Source organism: Centropristis striata, chromosome 21, assembly GCF_030273125.1.
Source record: "Centropristis striata isolate RG_2023a ecotype Rhode Island chromosome 21, C.striata_1.0, whole genome shotgun sequence".
NCBI lineage: Eukaryota > Metazoa > Chordata > Actinopteri > Perciformes > Serranidae > Centropristis > Centropristis striata.
Window position 1 is genome coordinate 1,744,478 of NC_081537.1, and position 21,895 is coordinate 1,766,372.

The window sequence follows — 21,895 nt, forward strand, 5'->3', positions numbered from 1 at the left end:
ACAGACAGTTGTGTTAACTGGCTCCGAAGACTGTCACATTTAAAAAATAGACTGGAGGATAGAATTGATTAAATGTTTCATAACTTCTCCATACAGTCAGTGAACACCTCATATCTCCTGAATAAGAACTTCTTCATTTGCTGAACTTTGACCTTGTGTTGCCTTATAGGACAAACTGTGTTGAGATTTAGGGAAATGCCTATTAAACAAACCTAGATCCAATAATTAAACTACAGAAAAGAGCTGTTAGGATAATAAATGAAGTTGATATATACCGTGATTCTACAAATCAGCTTTTTATAAAGATCACACACATTAAAATGTTTGGACATTGTGCCTTCAAAAACATTAGGCATTATGTTTCGAGTGGTAAACATGCATGTCAATTCCTGTTTGTATTCAAAAAATGTTTAACTCTACGGAGTCTTATAGGGCTATTTTGTCAATTTTTGAATCATTTTCATGATGTCTTTTCGTGTCTTTGTAAGTCATTTTGTGTCTTTTTTGGTCATTTTGTGTCTTTTTTTGGTCATTTTGTGTCTGTTGTTGTGTCTTTTTTAGTCCTTTTATGTCTTTTTTTGTCATTTTGTGTTTTTTTGGTCATTTTGTGTCTGTTGTGTCTTTTTGAGTTATTTTGTGTCTTTTTTGGTAATTTTGTGTCTTTTTTGGTCATTTTGGGGTCTTTTTTTGGTCATTTGTGTCTTATTTTGTGTCTTTTTTTGGTAATTTTGTGTCTTTTTTGGTAATTTGGTCTTTTTGTGTGTTTTTTTGGTCATTTAGTGTCTTTTTTTGGCCATTTTATGTCTTCCGTGGGGTTTTTTGGTTATTCTGCCTTCTCATTATGTGTCTTTTTTGGTAATTTTGTGTCTTTTTTAGTCTGCTTTGTTTTTACGTCTGGATGTGATGAAGAAGCCATATTTTGGCGCTTTTGGAGACTCCAGAGGGTTAAATGAAGGGATTTATAACTTTAGGGGGTTAATGCTAATATTTAAAACACACAAAGTCAGAACTAATCAAGTACTCAAGTACAGATGTGTGTCAGTTTTGGGTGTAAAATGATGGAATTATGGACTAAATGATGAAATAAAGATGTTCTTATTGTTCTCTTCGCTACACTAACACAGCTCTGTCTTAACAACATGCTAAAATCTCCTCTGATCCATTCAGAATGTCTCAGTGTTTTCATGTCAGACACAAACACATCTCGCTGTTTTTTTACTGTAACAAGACGAGAGAAAACTCAACAGCAGCACAAATGCAACAAAAATATTTTCCTCCTACACAAACACTCTGAATGCTGCTTCCACTTCACCTGAGTCTTCAGTTCAAGTGCCACCGGCATGAATCACAATCAGGCCTGCAACTAATCATTATTTCCACCAGGAATTAGTCTCCATTGTGTTCTGTTTACAAAATATGAATTTTTGGCTGCATAATATCCGGGGAAAAGTAAAGGTGGGGTCATGGTTGGACAACAACAAGCCATGCAGTCAATATAGTCAAATATATTCTGTTTAAAATAATAAAAAAAAGGGAAAAATGCAAATCTTCACATCTGAGAAGCCAGAACAAGAAATGTTTGGCAGGTTAAAGGAGACAAATTATTTAAAAAACTCACTTTTCAGTGTTTCCGCTGATCTAACTGTTAGCCTGTTAGCACATACACACTGTACTGCTACAGAGCTAACTGTTAGCCTGTTAGCACATACACACTGTACTGCTACAGAGCTAACTGTTAGCCTGTTAGCACATATACACTGTACTGCTACAGAGCTAACTGTTAGCCTGTTAGCACATACACACTGTACTGCTACAGAGCTAACTGTTAGCCTGTTAGCAATTTGCAGACTGGATGTAGTTCTGGAGTTAACATCCCCTCCGGCTCTGCAGCTGGGAGAGACTGCTGCCGCTTCGACTCGTTCTTCCAATGTCTAATGTAGAACCACTTAAAGGACCCGTAGAACCACCTAAAGGACCCGTAGAACCACCTAAATGACCCATAGAACCATCTACAGGACCCGTTGAACCACCTAAATGACCCATAGAACCACCTAAATGACCCATAGAACCACCTAAAGGACCCGTTGAACCACCTAAAGGACCCGTAGAACCACCGAAATGACCCATAGAACCACCTAAAAGACCCTTTAAACCACCTAAAAGACGCGTAGAACCACCTAAAGGACCTGTAGAACCACCTTAAAGACCCGTAGAACCACCTAAAGGACCCGTAGAACCACGTAAATGACCCATAGAACCACCTAAAGGACCCGTAGAACCACGTAAATGACCCATAGAACCACCTAAAGGACCCGTAGAACCACCTAAATGACCCATAGAACCACATAAAAGACCCGTTGAACCACCTAAAAGACCAGTAGAACCACTTTAAGGACCGTAGAACCACCTAAAAAAACGTAGAACCACCTAAAGGACCCGTAGAACCACGTAAATGACCCATAGAACCACCTAAAGGACCCGTAGAACCACGTAAATGACCCATAGAACCACCTAAAGGACCCGTAGAACCACCTAAATGACCCATAGAACCACATAAAAGACCCGTTGAACCACCTAAAAGACCTGTAGAACCACCTAGGAGGACTGTGCCACTTCGAATCGTTCTTACGATGTCTAATGTAAAAGCCTCTGCAATCTTTCTTATTACAGAAAAAAAAGGACTATTGCAGGATATGGTGCAGTGGAAGTGAATTATTTAAAGCCGCAAAAAACGACCCTTGCACGGATCAGGCTTCAGTCACTGTAGCAGGAAGTTTATCAGACTGTAGATCTGCTTTATGGATCCTCAGGGACACTGTCGGACACAGGCGACTTCCCATCAGCTGGAGTTTTAATGTCAGCATCAATCAGGAGGAGAGAATCTTTAATGTGGTGTTAAAGGGACCAGTGGACAGTGGAGGGACCAGGCGGCAACCTCCTGGTCTGAGCAGGGAGGCAAACCAGGAAGTACCTTGAGCTGCATTCAAGCCAAAATTCCAGCAGGGGGCGCTAAGTTCCTAAGTTTGGCTGCAGAAGCATTTTGTTCCATTCATTTCAGTGCAAAAATGAGAAAACTTCTCCCTTGATTTATTAGCTCAGAAATGTTTTTTAGGACAACACTATGGTCTCAATCACTAGTAAAACATCTTTTTCAAGACAATCTGATGTTAATAGTGTAAATAATGGCCCCATTTAGAAGAAAATAGAAGATAAAGAATCGTATGATTTGGGGCGGGGCTACCTTTGATTGACAGGTCACTAACAAGGTGAGCCGTCATCAGGAGAGAAGCAGAACAATGCGTATCCACGGCAACGTGTCAATAAAGTTATAATGTTATATAGATATAAATAAAGGACGTTTACGGGTTTGGTCACTGTATTTTCAATACAATAACCACCTAAAGGACCAGTAGAATCACCTAAATGACCCGTAGAACCACCTACAGGCCTGTAGAACCACTTAAAATACCCATAGAACCACCTAAACGACCGTAGAACCACCTAAAAGACCGTAAAACCACTTAAAAGACCCGTAGAACCACCTAAAGGACCCGTAGAACCACCTAAAGGACTGTAGAACCATCTAAAATACCCATAGAACCACCTAAACGACCATAGAACCACCTAAAAGACCCATAGAACCACCTAAAGGACTGTAGAACCACCTAAAATACCCATAGAACCACCTAAAGGACCCGTGGAACCACCTTAAGGATCTATAGAACCACCTAAAAGACCATAGAAACACCTAAAAGACCGTAGAACCACCTAAAGGACCCATAGAACCACCTAAACGACCGTAGAACCACCTAAAGGACCGTAGAACCACCTACAAGACCCGTAGAACCACCTAAAGGCCCGTAGAACCACCTAAAGGACCCGTAGAACAACCTAAAGTACCGTAGAACCACCTAAAGGCCCGTAGAACCACCCAAAGGACCACAGAACCACCTAAAAGACCCGTAGAACCACCTAAAGGATCCATAGAAACACCTAAAAGACCCGTAGAACCACCTAAAAGACCCATAGAACCACCTAAATGACCCGTAGAACAACCTAAAGTACCGTAGAACCACCTGAAAAACCCGGTAGAACCACCTAAAAGACCCGTAGAACCACCTAAAAGACCCGTAGAACCACCTAAAAGACCCGTAGAACCACCTAAAAGACCCATAGAACCACCTAAATGACCCGTAGAACCACCTAAAGTACCGTAGAACCACCTGAAAAACCCGGTAGAACCACCTAAAAGACCCGTAGAACCACCTAAAAGACCCATAGAACCACCTAAATGACCCGTAGAACCACCTAAAGGACCACTAAGCATAACTTTGAGCCTTTCACTGTATTTTGACTTAATGACGTATTATTAGAAGGTTTTGTTCATTAAATGTCTTGTTCAGCGTTTGGTTTTCTGAGGTCAGTAACCAACATTTATTTTTTGTTTTTTGCCAAAATGAACATCCCAGTTAATGCTTACTACGTCCATTATTCATATACAGTCTATGGGAGAGTTGCATGACGCTTTACAACCTCGTTCTGTAGCAGGAAGCGAGCCAACACACATCCACACAGGCAAGCTTTTTAGTCTTTGCACAAACATATTATCTCATAAACACCCAGACAAATATACGCTCCATACTGTATGTTCAAAAGGCTAATCTGTCCTTTTTCTGGCATCACAGCGTAGACCATCGGTGTCTCCTGTTCCTGCCAAGACCTGGTCCCCACAGGGCCAATATGACGCACAGCCAGGACCTGGCTCACACACACACACACACACACACACACGTGCCACTCAGGAGGTCCACCACACACACACACACACACACACACACACACACACACACACACACACACACACACACATTCTTGTTCTTCTGTCTTTGTGAGGACCCTTACATGAACCCTAACTTAAACCTAATTGGAAACTGAACCTTAAAAACAAGTCTTAACCTACAAAAAGACACAAAATGACCAAAAAAAGACACAAAATAACTAAAAATGACACAAAATGACTAAAAAAAAGACACAAAATGACATAAAATGACCAAAAAAAGATACAAAATAACTAATAAATACACAAAATAACCAAAAAAGACACAAAATGACAAAAAATTACACAAAATGACTAAAAAAAAGACACAAAATGACATAAAATGACCAAAAGAAGACACAAAATAACTAATAAATACACAAAATAACCAAAAAAGACACAAAATGACAAAAAAAAATACACAAAATGACCCAAATTGTTCCTCTAAACACACCAGAGCCAAATCAAACAGAGTCCCACTAGAATAAAAACCAGAGTTGATGACAGGATCACACACAATCACAAGATCACATTTATGTTGGTTTTTCTTTGTTTCTTTTTGGTTCTAAATGTTGATCCAGTAAGTCAGAATAAAAAATCTATTATTATTATTATCAGGTCATATAGGTGGAAACATATACCAACATGGTATTTAAACCTGTTTTAGTGTTGTATAGAGGCAGGTCTAGTAATGAGGGTTAAAGCCCAGAGGAGCTGCAGGACTCTGGGCTGAATGTTCTTCTTGTTCCTCGTGGTTCTGTGTATTGATTTTTAAAGCGCTCCTTTCACGCTCCACCACTCATCCATGGAGGCAACAATAACAATTACACAACAATTACCTCCCTGCTGCTCCTGCTGAGCGTCTCCGTTTACTCCTCTAACCTCCAGTTCACTCCACACAGCAAGTCATCACAAACGGGTTTTTAATAGTTTGATGTCCTGTTTATAATCATTCAAACTGATCCAGATTCAGATTATCACTCTGTCAGATCAGACTCTTTGTACATTTATTGGTAACACTTTATAATAACCAACTAAATAATGTTTATAGATGGCTTATAAACCAATTATTAACCATTTTCAAAGTGCTATACATATTTAATCTTTAAATGTTTTCAACCAATTTCTTAAAGGTTTATGAATCATTTCAGAATCATTAACATACTTAATATGGTGTTAAAATGTTAAAATGAGTGCAACTAAAACTATTAATGAACTATTAATTATAATTAAATTGTTTTTTAATGGGAAAGTAACCATAAACTTACATCAATATACCATCTATTTGTCATTTATAAATGATTTAGTTAGTTAAACATTAATAACTCATGTATTTACCATTCTAAATGGCCTATATACGGTTTATAAATGATGATTAAACATTAATAAACTATCTGTTTACCATTTATAAATGAGGGTTATTGTAAAGTGTTACCCATTTCTCCAATTTTGACAGAAAAAACTAAACCAAAACAATCAGACTCTTAAAAGTAATTTGAAAAATATATTTTAAATATATTCTTAGGCTTGACTGTCAGACTAAATCTTTTTGTGTCCAGTCTAAATAGACTTCAGATGAGATGAGTCAGGGTGGAAATCCAGAGAGAATTACTGTGTTACTGACCAGGTGGAGGCCTATCACACAATGGGGCGGAGCTACACTAAAAGGGGGGCGGATCTCCGCTACAAGGGGGCGGAGCTCCCCTGCTGTATCTTATTTTATGTCATTTGTATTTTTTTTTCTATTCCCCTGTTTTAATTGACTGTTTTTACTGTTTTAAATTGTGTCTTGCTGTTTTTAATGTTTATGTAAAGCACTTTGAATCACCTTGTGTTGAATTGTGCTATACAAATAAACTTGCCTTGCCTAAAAGGGATACGGAGCTCCCCTGAAAAGGGGCGGGGCTCCTGTAAAAGGAGGCCGAGTTCCCCTGCTTTATCTTTTTATTTCTATTTCCCTGTTTTAATTGACTGTTTTTACTGTTTTAAATTGTGTCTTGCTGTTTTTAATGGTTATGTAAAGCACTTTGAATTACCTTGTGTTGAATTGTGCTATACAAATAAACTTGCCTTGCCTAAAAGGAGGCGGGGCTCCCCTAAAAGGAGGCGGAGTTCCCCTAAAAGGGACGGAGCTCCTCTAAAAGGGGGCGGAGTTCCCCTGCTGTATCTTTTTATTTCTATTTCTCTGTTTTAATTGACTGTTTTTACTGTTTTTAATTGCGTCTTGCTGTTTTTTAATGTTTATGTAAAGCACTTTGAATTACCTTGTGTTGAATTGTGCTATACAAATAAACTTGCCTTGCCTAAAAGGGGGCGGAGCTCCCCTAAAGGGGCGGAGTTCCCCTTAAAGGGGTGGAGCTCCCCTTAAAGGAGGCGGAGCTCCTCTAAAAGGGGGCGGGTCTCCTCTAAAAGAGCCGGAGCTCCTCTAAAAGGTGCGGGTCTCATCTAAAAGGGGGCGGAGTTCCCCTGCTGTATCTTTTTATTTCTATTTCCCTGTTTTAATTGACTGTTTTTACTGTTTTAAATTGTGTCTTGCTGTTTTTAATGTTTATGTAAAGCACTTTGAATCACCTTGTGTTGAATTGTGCTATACAAATAAACTTGCCTTGCCTAAAAAGGGGCGGAGCTTCTGTAAAAGGATGCGGAGCTTCCATTAAAAGGGCGGATCTCCTCTAAAAGGGGGCGGGGCTCCTCTAAGGGGACGGATCTCCTCTAAAAGGAGGCAGAGCTCCCCTGCTGTATCTTATTTTGTGTCATTTGTATTTTTATTTCTATTTCCCTGTTTTAATTGACTGTTTTTACCATTTTAAATTGTGTCTTGCTGTTTTTAATGGTTATATAAAGCACTTTGAATTACCTTGTTGAATTGTGCTATACAAAAAGGAGCGAGGCTCCTCTAAAGGGGGCGGGGCTCCTGTAAGTGGACGGATCTCCTCTAAAAGGGGTGGAGCTCCCCTAAAAGGAGGCGGGGCTCTCATAAAAGGAGTGGAGCTCCCCTAAAAGGAGGCGGAGCTCTCATAAAAGGGGCGGGGCTAATCTAGAAGGGGGCGGGGCTCACCTAAAAGGAGTCTGATCAGAAACAGTGCAATACTGCAACACGTCCTACGTAAATAATGATATTTAGAAAAATCGAGGATGCACACGCACACACACACACACACACACACACACACACACACACACACACAGATCGATATGTTAAGCTGCTCCAAACGTCTCCTCTGCCTCATATAAACCACCTGAATGAATCCAAACAGAACTAATAACCTCCTTCTCCTCCTCCCACGTCCCTCTGCTCCTCTCAGACGATTGATTCATCACAGCAGAGAACTCTCTCTGTCTCCTGTTCAGGTTGTGTAAGAGGTCAGAGGTCACACCCACCATGTGTCCCCACAACTCCTCCAGACAGGACGCCAGAGACCGCTAGCGTCTCCTGACGCCTCTGCTGCAGCAGCTACCTGAACTAGATCCACCTGCCCTGCGTTACATAAACTAACGTTATGTAATGATGATAAAGTGCAGAAAATACAGAAATAATGACATGTAAACAGTGGAAGCTGGGAAGGGACTTTGGCAGAGTTACAAAGTAAATGTAGTGTTGTTTTCTTCAACAGAATAGCTTTTTTTCAAATATATCTTCCTCCAGATTTAATTAAATTTCAGTAATTAGTTTGTTGTGGTCCAAATATCCAAATTAAATTAACTTTGCTGAACCTGATGACAAACTTTATACTACATTATTGTCTTTTTTTGGTCAATTTCCCCCTTCATTGTTCATTTTGTGTCTTTTTTTGGTCAATTTGTGTCTTCTTTGGCCATTTTGCTTCTTTTTTTGTTCATTTTGTCTTTTTTGTCATGTTGTGTCTTTTATTGGTCAATTTGTGTCTTTTTTTGGTCAATTTGTGTCTTTTTTTGGTCAATTTCCCCCTTCATTGTTCATTTTGTGTCTTTTTTTGGTCAATTTGTGTCTTTTTTTGGTCAATTTCCCCATTCATTGTTCATTTTGTGTCTTTTTTTGGTCAATTTGTCTTTTTTGGTCAATTTGTGTCTTTTTTTTGGTCATTTTGTGACTTTTTTTTGTCAATTTCTGTCTTTTTTTGGTAACACTACAGGCCAAAAGTTTGGAAGCAAGATCAGATTTGTACAAAAAAAAATCATAGTTTCATAGTTTCATTGCTAAACTTTGCAACAAAATAACCCTGACTATTCTATAAAGAGTCACTTATTAGAACACATGTTGACTCTAATTATCAGGTCTTTGGGTTTTTATTGCGTAGACTTTGTGTTTCCTTCTTTCCTTAATGTATAAATCTGAACTCTTGTTTCTTTTGTCAGAGATATGAACACAGTTGAGATTTATTGGGATTTTTGGATCCAAACTCTCAAAAGACAAAGAGATAAAGAGAATAATGCAAACCTTCCAAAAATTCCAAATCTCCTCCACCCTAAAACTAAGCCCTTCTTTTCTTTTGGAAACATTTATTCACCAATGGTCTGATGACATCAATGTGTCTTTTTTGGTCACTTTGTCTCTTTTTTTGGTCATTTTGTGTCTTTTTTTAGTCATTTTGTGCCTTTTTTGTGTCTTTTTTGAGCCTTTTTTTTGGTAATTTTGTATATTTTTTAGTAATTTTGTGCCTTTTTTGGTCATTTTTTTTGTCTTTTTTTAGTCATTTTGTGCCTTTTTTGGTCACTTTGTCTCTTTTTTAGTCATTTTGTGTCTTTTTTAGTCATTTTGTGTCTTTTTTTAGTAATTTTGTGTCTTTTTTTTGTCATTTTGTGTCTTTTTTGGGGTCATTTTGTGTCTTTTTTATGTCTTTTTTGGTCATTTCATATCTTTAGTTGTGTATTTTTTAGTTATTTTGTGTCTTTTTTTGGTCATTTTGTGTATTTTTTTAGTCATTTTGTGCCTTTTTTGGTCAATTTGTCTCTTTTTTTGGGTCATTTTGTGTCTTTTTTGTGTCTTTTTTGGTCATTTCATCTCTTTAGTTGTTGTGTATTTTTTTAGTCATTTTGTGCCTTTTTTGGTCAATTTGTCTCTTTTTTTGGGTCATTTTGTGTCTTTTTTGTGTCTTTTTTGGTCATTCCATGTCTTTTGTTGTGTATTTTTTAGTTATTTTGTGTCTTTTTTCATCACATCAATGTATTCCTAAAGGTCAATGGAGGAAAATGGTTCAATTCAATAAAGGTAAAGTCTGATCATGTAGTAAACACATCCAGAAATACACAGAATACACACTGGTTTTAATAAGAAGACATTGAGAACACAACATTTAAGCAGCTTCTAATCTTTTGCCCTGTATTGTAACATTTCCTGTATTTTGAACGTATTAATCTCAGTCAGATTCCTTCAGTGTGTTTGAATCGTAACCCCGTCGTCATCATTTCTCTCTCTGTGAGGAAGAGGAAGAGGAAGAGGAAGAGGAAGAGGAAGAGGAAGAGCCCCTAACTGCCTCGGCCCAGTCGGGGGTCCCATTCCATTCAGCTCAGCGAGTCCTTTTCCATCAGCAGCGTCACGGATTACCAGGCGCTCTAAAGCTCAAATCCCATCAGGAGACAACGCTCCAACGCTGCAACCATCAGCAGGAGCTACTAACACTCTGCTGGTGTCTGACTAGACATAATAAATATAATAAAGATTAATTAAATTATGGAAAAATAACGTTTCCTCCAGAGGATGACTGGCAGGACTGGCAGGAATTGAAAAAACATTCCGTTTTTTCAATTCTAGTTTTTCTACTTTGCAGCTCGGTCCCTAAATGTTTTTAAATCTCACTTAAAAACCCTCTTTTCTCTTGCCTTCAATTAAAGTTTTCCTCCGGCCAGTGCTAGGAGGAATAGTGTCCCTTCTTCTTTTAATATATTTTAACCCTTGCAGGCAATGACTTTTAACCCTTTTTGTTTTGTTTTTGTTTCTTTCACCTTTGTCAATCCTGTATTTTATTGAACTTTATGCACTTTTATGTGAAACACTTTGGTACACACACACACACACACACACACACACACACACACACACACGGAGACCCACCTGCATCTCCTTGTCTCCGTACTTGGACGGGTGTTTGCTGCCTTGGCTCTTCCTGCGGAGTTTCTTCAGCTCCGCCTGACATTTCTCCAGACTCTCTCCTTTACTCTTGTGCTCCATCTGGTACTTCTTCAGCGCCGCCTGAGGGGGGCAGCACAGAGTCACTTCATCTTTACACTACATTACATTACATTAGATTAGAGTAGATTAGATTTTATTTATCCCACAGCAGCACCACTTTATCCATTTCAACACCACGACATTTGGACTCTTTTTTTGTTCATTTTGTGTCTTTTTTTGTTCATTTTGTGTCTTTTTTTGGTCAATTCGTGTCTTTTTTGGTCAATTTGTGTCTTTTTTTGGTCAATTTGTGTCTTTTTTGTCATGTGGTGTCTTTTATTGTTCATTTTGTGTCTTCTTTTGGTCAATTTGTGTCTTTTTTTGGTCAATTTGCATTTTTTTTTCATTTTGTGTCTTTTTTTGGTCAATTTGTGTCTTTTTTTGGTCAATTTGTATCTTTTTTTGGTCAATTTGTGTCTTTTTGTCTTCTTTTGGTCAATTTGTGTCTTTTTTATTCATTTTGTGTCTTCTTCTGGTCAATTTGTGCCTTTTTTTTTATCATTTTCTGTCTTTTTTGGTCAATTTGTGTCTTTTTTTGGTCAATTTGCATCTTTTTTTGTTAATTTTGTGTCTTTTTTGGCCATTTTGCATCTTTTTTTGTTCATTTTGTGTCTTTTTTTGGTCAATTTGCGTCTTCTTTTTGTCATTTTGTGTCTTTTTTGTTCATTTTGTGTCTTCTTTTGGTTAATTTGTGTCTTTTTTGTCATTTTCTGTCTTTTTTTGGTAAATTTGCGTCTTTTTTGTCAATTTGTGTCTTTTTTTGGCCAATTTGTGTCTTTTGGTCAATTTGTGTCTTTTTTTGGTCATTTTCTTGATACAGATACAAAGATTTTTATCTGTATGTAGAATGTTTTTCTTAAACTTCTTGAAATAAGGCAAAAACTGTGAAATCTTTATATCAAACAAGTGAAAGAGAACTTGGAGAAAGCAGGAAATGAGATGTAAAACATGAGGTCATTTAGTGTCTCTGAAGCTGATTTCTTGCCTGTAATAATAATAATATATAATAATCAGATTGACACGCTGCTAACATCCCAAACGATGAAACATTTCTGGGACTGAGTCCAAACGGCTGATTACCATAAGTCAATTTGTCTGATTTTTTCTTATTTTTTACAGAATGAGTCATAATTCAGCGGACAGAGTGGGAAGTCATTTATGTAACTTGCTGCAGTGGTTTAAATGCAAAGAAGGAAAGAAAGAAAAAGAAAGAGAGAGAACACAGTTCATAGGGTTCCCTGGAGAGTAAATAAATAAATAAAGGCCTTTCAATAACTCTCTAAAGTCTGAATTTAGTTGGCGATTTTCTTATTTACTGCAAAAAAAATTCCAGCTTCAGCACAATAAGGGATGGGACAGTTATGAGGACATTGTTGGGCATTTTTTGTCATTTTGTGTCTTTTTTTGTCATTTTGTGTCTTTTTTAGACCATTTAGTGGTCAATTTGTGTCTTTGTTTGGTGATTTTGTGTCATTTTTTACATAATTTTGTGGTCAATTTGTGTCTTTTTTAGTCATTTTGTGTCTTCTTTTAGTTATTTTGTGTCTTTTTTTGTCATTTTGTGTCTTCTTTTAGTTATTTTGTGTCTTTTTTTAGTCATTTTGTCTTTTTTTGTCATTTTGTGGTCAATTTGTGTCTTTTTTTTGTCATTTTGTGTCTTTAGTAGTCATTTTGTGTCTTATTTTAGTCATTTTGTGTCTTTTTTTTGTCATTTTGTGTCTTTTTTAGATCATTTTGTGGTCAATTTGTGTCTTTTTTTGTCATTTTGTTTCTTTTTTTGTCATTTTGTGTCTTTTTTTGGTCATTTTGTGTCTTTTTTTGTCATTTTGTGTCTTTTTTTTGTCATTTTGTGTCTTTGTTTGGTCATTTTGTGTCTTTTTTTGTTATTTTGTGTCTTTTTTTGTCATTTTGTATCTTTTTTGGTCATTTTGTGGTCAATTTGTGTCTTATTTTAGTCATTTTGTGTCTTTTTTTGGTCATTTTGTGTCTTTTTTTTAGTCATTTTGTGTCTCTTTTTTAGTCATTCTGTCTTTTTTGGTCATTTTGTGTCTTTTTTTAGTCATTTTGTGTCTTTTTTGTCATTTAGTGTCTTTTTTTGGTCATTTTATGTCTTTTTTTAGTCATTTTGTGTCTTTTTTTGGTGATTATTGATGCAAAACTCATTGATGAAATTAATTTATTGCAAAGATAGATAGAATATAAAACCTTAGTCGGGTTAAACACATTATAGATAACTGCAGGGCCTGTTTGGTAAAAAAAGGTTCCTGCTGTTGCTCTAAATGTGTCAGTGCATGTGTTGTGACGGAGCAGAAACCACATCTGCTGTAAAAAAAAAAAAGCAAACAATCAGCCAAAAGAGGCTGAAAGGCTTCTTAGAGCTGCGAGATGTGTGATAACTGTGTTTTATGAGTCAGGTTGTGTGTCTGCAGAAGTGAAGATGAAACAGGAAGTCTCACGTTGAGGTAGCGAGCGTCCAGCTCCACCTTCTTCTCCAGCTCCGTCAGCAGCTCGTTGTGGAAAGACTTCAGCTGGAGGACACACAGGAAACACAGAACAACATCAGAACTATTCAGCACAAACAACAAGAGCAAACCTCAACCACTCATATGTCTCCAACCACAGAGGAATCTCCTCCAGGAGGAATGTCGGGCTCAGTGTTGTGGTGGCAGAAGGAAACGTCACACCCAGAGGAAGTCTGCTGTCTGTGTGGAGGCTGGGAGTGTTATATATTTAATAACTCACTCATGACTAGACATACTGAACATACAAATGTCTAGAAAAGACACAAAAGGACCAAAAAATGACACAAAAAGACCAAAAAAATGACACAAAATGACCAAAAATGACACAAAATGACCAAAAATGACACAAAATGACCATAAAAAGACACAAAAAAGACACATAATGACTAAAAAAGACACAAAAGGACCAAAAATGACACAAAATGACCATAAAAAGATACATAATGACCAAAAGAAGACACAAAAGGACCAAAAAATGACACAAAAGGACCAAAAAATGACACAAAGTGACTAACAAATGAAACAAAATGACAAAAAAGACACAAAATGACAAAAAATGACACAAAATGTCTAAAAATGACACAAAAGAACCAGAAAAAAGATACAAAAAGACCAAAAAATGACACAAAATGACACAAAATGACAAAAAAGATACAAAATGACTAAAAAATGACACAAAATGACTAAAAAATGACACAAAATGACCTTAAAAAGATACAAAATGACAAAAAAAATGACACAAAATGACACAAAATGACAAAAAAATGACACAAAATGACAAAAAATGTCTAAAAAAGACACAAAACGACCTAAAAAAGACACAAAATGACCATTAAAAAATACAAAATTACAAAAAATGACACAAAATGACAAAAAAATGACACAAAAGGTCCAAAAAATGACACAAAATGTCTAAAAAAGACACAAAATGTAATAAAAAACATACAAAATGACAAAAAAAACTCTACTTAATCTCCCCCTATATGAATACATATGTCCTACAGCCACTGTAATAGTATATTTAATAACTCGCTCCATGTTTTGGAGGCGTTATGTATTTTTAAACTACTATCAGCAGGATATTTACTATAACAGCAGAAACTCCATGTGAGTTAGATTGCCAAGAAACGTAAACAATCTAGTTATTAAAGTCTGAACTTGTTTACTAATGTCAGTGTGTCATTCATTGTGAGTCTCTGTGGATGAGAAGGAAACATCCTCTGAATGTCTCGTCTCTAAATGATGAGAACAGCCTCGGATCATTAACATCCTTTAGAGAAAAGGATTAAAAGCCATTCATAGCGTTTAAAACACTCTTTATAAACAGACTTGGCATTAAGAGTGAAACTCCTCCGTTCTTCTCTGGCTTGATTGAAAAAACTCTCTGCTAATGTTCCACAATTGGCCAATTTACTCTTTGATAGATTCAAATAAAAAGCATTTAGGGAACTAAGATGGAAAAAAATGTTTTCAGTGTGTAAAAGCTGCAATTTATTTACACATGAGAAGAAAGTGAGTAAACAAACCAAACTCACACACACACACACACACATTTCTACACTTTTGTTTTATTTTACGTTGAATATTATTATAATTTAGCTTCATTTTTATGTGTCATACTGCTACAGAGCTAACTGTTAGCCTGTTAGCATATACACACTGTACTGCCACAGAGCTAACTGTTAGCCTGTTAGCACATACACACTGTACTGCTACAGATCTAACTGTTAGCCTGTTAGCACATACACACTGTACTGCCACAGAGCTAACTGTTAGCCTGTTAGCACATACACACTGTACTGCTACAGAGCTAACTGTTAGCCTGTTAGCACATACACACTGTACTGCTACAGAGCTAACTGTTAGCCTGTTAGCACATACACACTGTACTGCTACAGAGCTAACTGTTAGCCTGTTAGCACATACACATTGTACTGCTATAGAGCTAACTGTTAGCCTGTTAGCACATACACACTGTACTGCTACAGAGCTAACTGTTAGCCTGTTAGCACATACACACTGTACTGCTACAGAGCTAACTGTTAGCCTGTTAGCAATTTGCAGACTGGACGCTAAGGGGTTAATATCCCCTCTGGCTCTGCAGCTCGGAGAGACTGCTGCAAGAGGACTGTGCCGGTTCGACACGTTCTTACTCTTCTTAACGAGCCTCCGGCCCCCGCGGCTCGTTCAGAAGAGCCTCCGGCCCCCGCGGCTCGTTAAGAAGAGCCTTCGGCCCCCGCAGCTCGTTAAGAAGAGCCTCCGGCCCCCGCGGCTCGTTAAGAAGAGCCTTCGGCCCCCGCAGCTCGTTAAGAAGAGCCTCCGGCCCCCGCGGCTCGTTAAGAAGAGTACGAACGAGTCTCCAAAAGTCTCCAATAACACCAGAAAAAGTCTCTGGATTTGTCTCTAGTCGCTTTTTTTGAAAAATAGTCGCTAAGAGGGTCTGAAAAGTCGCTAAATATAGCAACAAAGTTGCTAAGTTAGCAACACTGCTTCGCCGGCTTTTACAAATGGCGCGTGTTGTTGTGGCATCCAGTATTACATCACATCCTGCTTAGTGTTCTATCCAATCAGCAACCAGGATTTTATCAGGGGAGAATAAAGACCCTGCTCTTCTACAGGGACGAAAAAAGTCCCGTCAAAAAACTTTTTTTTTCTCGCGTTTCAGCGAGTGAGACCTCCTCATTCTGGGTATTGGACTGTCGTAGAAACACTCTTATTATGTAAGAGTGTGTCTGAGTGTAATAAGAGTATTAAATATTAAAATATATCGTGTAATGAGGCTCCAGAACAACAGGGAAACAATCTGTTTGGCTTTAGAAGTGCTGGTTTTAGAAACACCACCACCACATGCTCACCATCTCCTCAAGCTGGATCTGGATCTGTCTGTGCACTTCAGCCATCTGAAAGAGCACCTCCCCTGCAGAGAGCACACAGAAAATAAAGACAATAAACAAAAGGAGGAGGAGGAGGAGGAGGAGAAAGAGGAGAGAGGAGAGTGATATTTAATATTTCCAACTTCTGTGAGAGCAACATAAACCGTGCAAAAACAACTAAACAACAACATGCAGCCACACAGAACACATGAGAGACAGGAGGAGGAGCAGGAGGAGGAGGAGGAGCAGGAGGAGGAGGAAGAGGAGGAGGGGGAGGAGCAGGAAGAGGAGCAGGAGGAGGAGGAGGAGGAGAAGGAGGAGGAGCGGGAGGAGGAGGAGCAGGAGGAGGAGGAAGAGGAGGAGTAGGAAGAGGAGGAGCAGGAGGAGGAGGAGAAGAAGAGGAGGAGGAGAAGAGGAGGAGGAGGAGGAGGAGGAGGAAGGAGGAGGAAGAAGAGCAGGAGGAGCAGGAGGAGGAGGAGGAGCAGGAGGAGGAAGAGGAGCAGGAGGAAGAGGAGGAGGTGATGGAGGAGGAGGAAGAGGAGGAAGAGGAGCAGGAGGAAAAGGAGGAGGAGGAGGAGGGGAGGAGAGAGAGGAGGAGGAGAGGAGGAGGAGAAGAGGACAAGGAGGAAAAGAAGAGGAGGAGGAGGAAGAAGAGGAGCAGGAGGAGGAGGAGGAGATAGGAGGGGCAGAGGAAAGTAGAGGGGAGGAGGAGAGATGGAGCAAGAAAGGAGGAGGAGCAGAAGGAGGAGCAGGAGGAGGAGGAGAGGAGGAAAAGAGGAGGAGATAAGAGGAGGAGGAGGAGTAGGAGGAGGAGAGGAGAGAGGAGGAGGAGGAGCAGAGAAGGAGAGGAGGAGCAGGAGGAGGAGGAGGAGGAGAAGAGGAGGAGGAGGAGCAGGAGGAAGAGGAGGAGGAGTAGGAAGAGGAGGAGGAGGAGGAGCAGGAGGAAGAGGAGGAGGAGGAGAGGAGATAAGAGGAGGAGGAGGAAGAGGAGAGGAAAGTAGAGGGGAGGGAGAGGAGAAGCAGGAGGAGGAGGAGGAGGAGAGAGAGAGGGAGGAGGAGGAGAGAGAGAGGAGGAGCAGGAGGAGAAGAGGAAGAGGAGGAGGGGAGGAGAGAGAGGAGGAGGAGGAGGAGAGGAGAGAGGAGCAGGGAGGAGCAGGAGGAGGAGGAGGAAGAGGAGGAGGTGATGGACAAGATGAAACATCTCTATTGACACTGTAGAAGCAGAACAAACTCATTAAAAGTGACAAAATCAAAATAACTTTACAGAAATATGCAGCACAGACAGAATAATAAATAAATAAATAAATAAATAAATATCAAAGAGTTCATCAGGCAAAACTAGAGAAGAGTTAAATAACCTGAAGTTACAACACTAAACTACTGAACACACAGCAGGATGAAAGAAACTACGGCTGAAACATGAGACACAGGAACTGGATCTGAATTATTTACATTTGTATTTGAATTGAATAATTGCATTAAAAACCTGAATTTGAATCACATCATTTGAATTTTTATTGTTCAATTTGAATCATTGCATTGAAAAACTGAATCTGAAAAAAAACCTGTTGTTTTTATGGTAAAAACCAGCAGCAGAACTTTACCGTAATAAACACGGTGCACCTTTTTTAAAATATTACGGTAAAAAGATATTAGCACTGTTGATTTCCTGTTTAATATTGCCATTTTATTCCATTTTTTACTGTATAAATAAAAAAAAAATTCCATCAAAAGAAACACTGTTCTGCCATATAATTGACCAGAAAATACTTTTAATAAATGCTGCATAAATTAAAGATTTTACCATTAAATATTACAGTATATTTCTGTTAGAGATATGGTGTTTAGTACATTTAACAGTGAGAAAAAGGATTTTTTACAAAAAAATAAATGCAAAAATAACAGTGATGGCTTGTATATATATATTACATTAAATACATATTACAGTGTATTTTACTACTGAACTGTACTACTTTTAATACTGTAATATTTAATGGTAAAATCATTAATTTATGCTGCATTTATAAAGTATTTTCTTGTCAATTATATGGCAGAACAGCATTTCTTTTGATAGAAAAACCTTTTATTTATACAGTAAAAAATGGAATAAAATGGCAATCTTAAGCGTGAAGTCAACAGTGTTAATATCTTTTTACCGTAATATTTTAAAAAGTTGCACCGTATTTATTACAGTAAAGTTCTGCAGCTGTTTTTTACCGTAAAAACAGTTTTTTTTAGGGTTTTTTTTACAGTGTACAATACAGATTCAGTTTTTCAATGCAATTATTCGACTTAAGCAATTCAAATGCATAGATAAATAATTCAAATTCAGTTTCTGGTGGCTCATATTTCAGCCCATACATAGAAAAAAAAACCTTTTTGAAAAGTTTTAAGATTTGCATTAAGACAACGTGTCGTACTACAACATAACGGGAACAAAACACCAAAAAGCAGAAATCCAGAAATAAATTCAAAACTTAAAAAAGAAAAAAAAAGAAATAAAAGAGAAGTAGAAAGAAAGTAAAGGATGATTCATGCAGCCAGGGAGGTGCGTGTTTGTTGTTTTAAAGATACCTACATGCTGCCTCCTCTGAATATGCAATGCATTGTAAAAAAAAAAGGAACAAAAAGATCTAGTTTGAGCAGAGAACAGAAGGAGAGAGACCTGGAGACAGTGACAGATCAAAAAACCCCGAAAATAATGAGACAAACGACAGGTTTTCACACAGAAAACACACAAACAGGCACTTATTGTTTACTTGTTTTCTGCTCTGCCCATGTATGACATCATACTAAAAGTTAAATCAACCCTTTATCAGGCAAAGAACAATATTTGGTAACTTCAGGTAATATTTTGAGAAAAAAGTTGCAAATTTACTAGGTTAAAGTGGCAAATCTGCGCTAAAAAAGTCGCAGATTTAAGAGATTTAAAGTGGCAAATCTGCGCTAAAAAAGTCGCAGATTTACGAGAAAAAAGTGGGAAAAAAGCAGCTTTTTTCTCCCAGATTCACCACTTTAAATCTCATAAATCTGCACATTTTTTTCTCGTAGGTTTGCCACTTTAATCTCGTAAATATTTTTCCCAAAATATTATTTTCATATGGTTTTTTTTTTTACACATTCTGGCTGTATGTAATATCCTCCAATATTCTCTAGGGTTGAAATTTGAAATTTGCAAGTATTTCAATGAGTGTCCTATTAAGGGTTAAAGTGGTGAATCTGGGAGAAAAAAGTTGCTTTTTTCCCACTTTTTTCTCGTAAATCTGCGACTTTTTTCGCGCAGATTTGCCACTTTAATCTAGTATATTTGCAACTTTTTTCTCGAAATATTACCTGAAGTTACCAACTATAGTTCTTTGCCTGATAAAGGGTTAAAGATAAATCTTGATAATAACAATGATAGCAACAACGGCAGCGGGGACATTTTTTTTTTGTTATCTTTTGGAAACAGCATTTTTGACAAAGAAACCTCCAATTTTGTTGCAGAAAGAAAAAAAGGCAGAAAAAGAAATATAAACTCTCAAAGAGCACTGACAAGTATATTTTTTACACTGAAATGTAAAACAACATTATAAAAAAAACATTTGTGTTATTAATTCTTTATTTAAAAGTTCAATAATTATAATTTTCTACGTTTAAATGTATTTAATTGGTTGTAAATGAAAACATTGTATGAATAATCTGAAAAAAAAAACAATCTTTAATAAAGTTATTTGTTTAAGAAAAGCCCTCTGAGTAAATCTGCAACCACCCTTATCAGTAATCGCTGAATTTTTACCCTTTTGAAATCTGTTTTAGACATAAAAATCCCAAATCGGTCCGACTCTAAACACTAGGGATGCAACAGTACGTGATAAAATACCCAAACATTCAGGCGGCAACCTCCTGGTCTGAGCAGGGAGGCAAACCAGGAAGTGCTTTAAGCTGCATTCTACTGAAAATTCCAGCAGGGGGCACTAAGTTTGGCTGCAAAAGCATTTTGTTCCATTCATTTCGATGCAAAATGAGAAAACTTCTCACTAGATTTATTACCTCAGAAATGTTTTTCAGGACAACACTATGGTCTCAATCACTAGTAAAAACTCATCTTCAAGACAATCTGATGTTAATAGTGTAAATAATGGCCCCATTTAGAAGAAAATAGAAGATAAAGAATCGTATGATTTGGGGCGGGGCTACCTTTGATTGACAGGTCACTAACAAGGCGAGCCGTCATCAGGAGAGAAGCAGAGCAATGCGTATCCACGGCAACGTGTCAATAAAGTTATATAGATATAAAAAAATTGACCCTTTCACAGTATTTTCACTTAATGACAAATTCAACTAAATATTTACTTATTTACTGTTGATTTAATAAGATAACGGTTGATTATAAATAAAAACATGTCTTATAAAACATACTTTAAACTGCAATTTCTTATCACATATCTACCAAAATGAGGACAAAATATTGCTCAACATTTCAACGAAGCTTCAGAATAAATACATAAATTGGAAAGTAAGCCTCGCCACAGTAGCATATGTAAAATATCCAGCTGCAGCACCAACAGTCACAGCTGATTCTTTCTAAATGAGCCCTCTAATATGCATTAACGTCACTCATCTGCCTCCTGTGCCCAACACACACTCCATCCATCCATTAACCCATTTAAGGCGGGAAAGCATTACTGTACTTCTACCATTAAAACCTGTTGGGGCGCTGTTGTGTTATTCTACCATTAAAGCAGAAAGAGGATACGTCGTTTTGTAGTATTTGTTTCTTTTTTTAAGCCATTTTGTGTGTTTTTTTTTGGTCATTTTGTGTCTTTTTTGGTCATTTAGTATCTTTTTTTGTCATTTTGTGTCTTTTTGTGTCTTTTTTTTGTCATTTTGTGTCTTTTTTGGTCATTTTTTAGTAATTTTGACCACCAGTCATTTTTGGTGGTCGCCCAACACACACTCCATCCATCCATTAACCCATTTAAGGCGGGAAAGCATTACTGTATTTCTACCATTGAAACCTGTTGGGGCGCTGTTGTGTTATTCTAACATTAAAGCCGGGAAAGTGGATACGTCGTTTTGTAGTATTTGTTTCTTTTTTTAAGTCATTTTGTGTCTTTTTTTGTCATTTTGTGTCTTTTTTGGTCATTTAGTGTCTTTTTGTGTCTTTTTTTTTGTCACTTTGTGTCTTTTTGTGTCTTTTTTTGTCATTTTGTGTCTTTTTGTGTCTTTTTTTGTCATTTTGTATCTTTTTTTAGTCATTTTGTGTCTTTTTTTTAGTCATTTTGTGTCTTTTTTGGTCATTTTTTAGTCATTTGACCACCATCCATTAACCCATTTAAGGCGTGAAAGCATTACTGTATTTCTACCATTGAAACCTGCTGGGTGCTGTTGTGTTATTCTACCATTAAGGTTGGGAAAGTGGAGACGTCGTTTTGTAGTATTTGTTTCTTTTTTGAAGTAATTTTGTGTGTTTTTTTTGTCATTTTGTGTCTTTTTTGGTCATTTTTTAGTCATTTTGTGCCTTTTTTTTTTTGAAAGGGGCATCAGGGCCACT

At 37.5% G+C, this 21,895-nt stretch overlaps 1 protein-coding gene across 3 annotated transcripts in view; it reads right to left on the reverse strand.

Moving 5' to 3' along the window:
• baiap2b (BAR/IMD domain containing adaptor protein 2b) overlaps nucleotides 1-21,895 on the reverse strand; it is a 122,709-nt gene that overhangs the window by 33,786 nt on the left and 67,028 nt on the right. For all 3 annotated transcript variants that reach the window (XM_059324074.1, XM_059324075.1, XM_059324073.1), the window contains 3 exons: nucleotides 16,342-16,403; nucleotides 13,421-13,492; nucleotides 10,848-10,985 (listed from right to left, as the gene is read on the reverse strand). In XM_059324074.1, coding sequence (XP_059180057.1) covers nucleotides 10,848-10,985; nucleotides 13,421-13,492; nucleotides 16,342-16,403 — 272 coding nt within the window. The remainder of the gene's footprint in view (nucleotides 1-10,847; nucleotides 10,986-13,420; nucleotides 13,493-16,341; nucleotides 16,404-21,895) is intronic.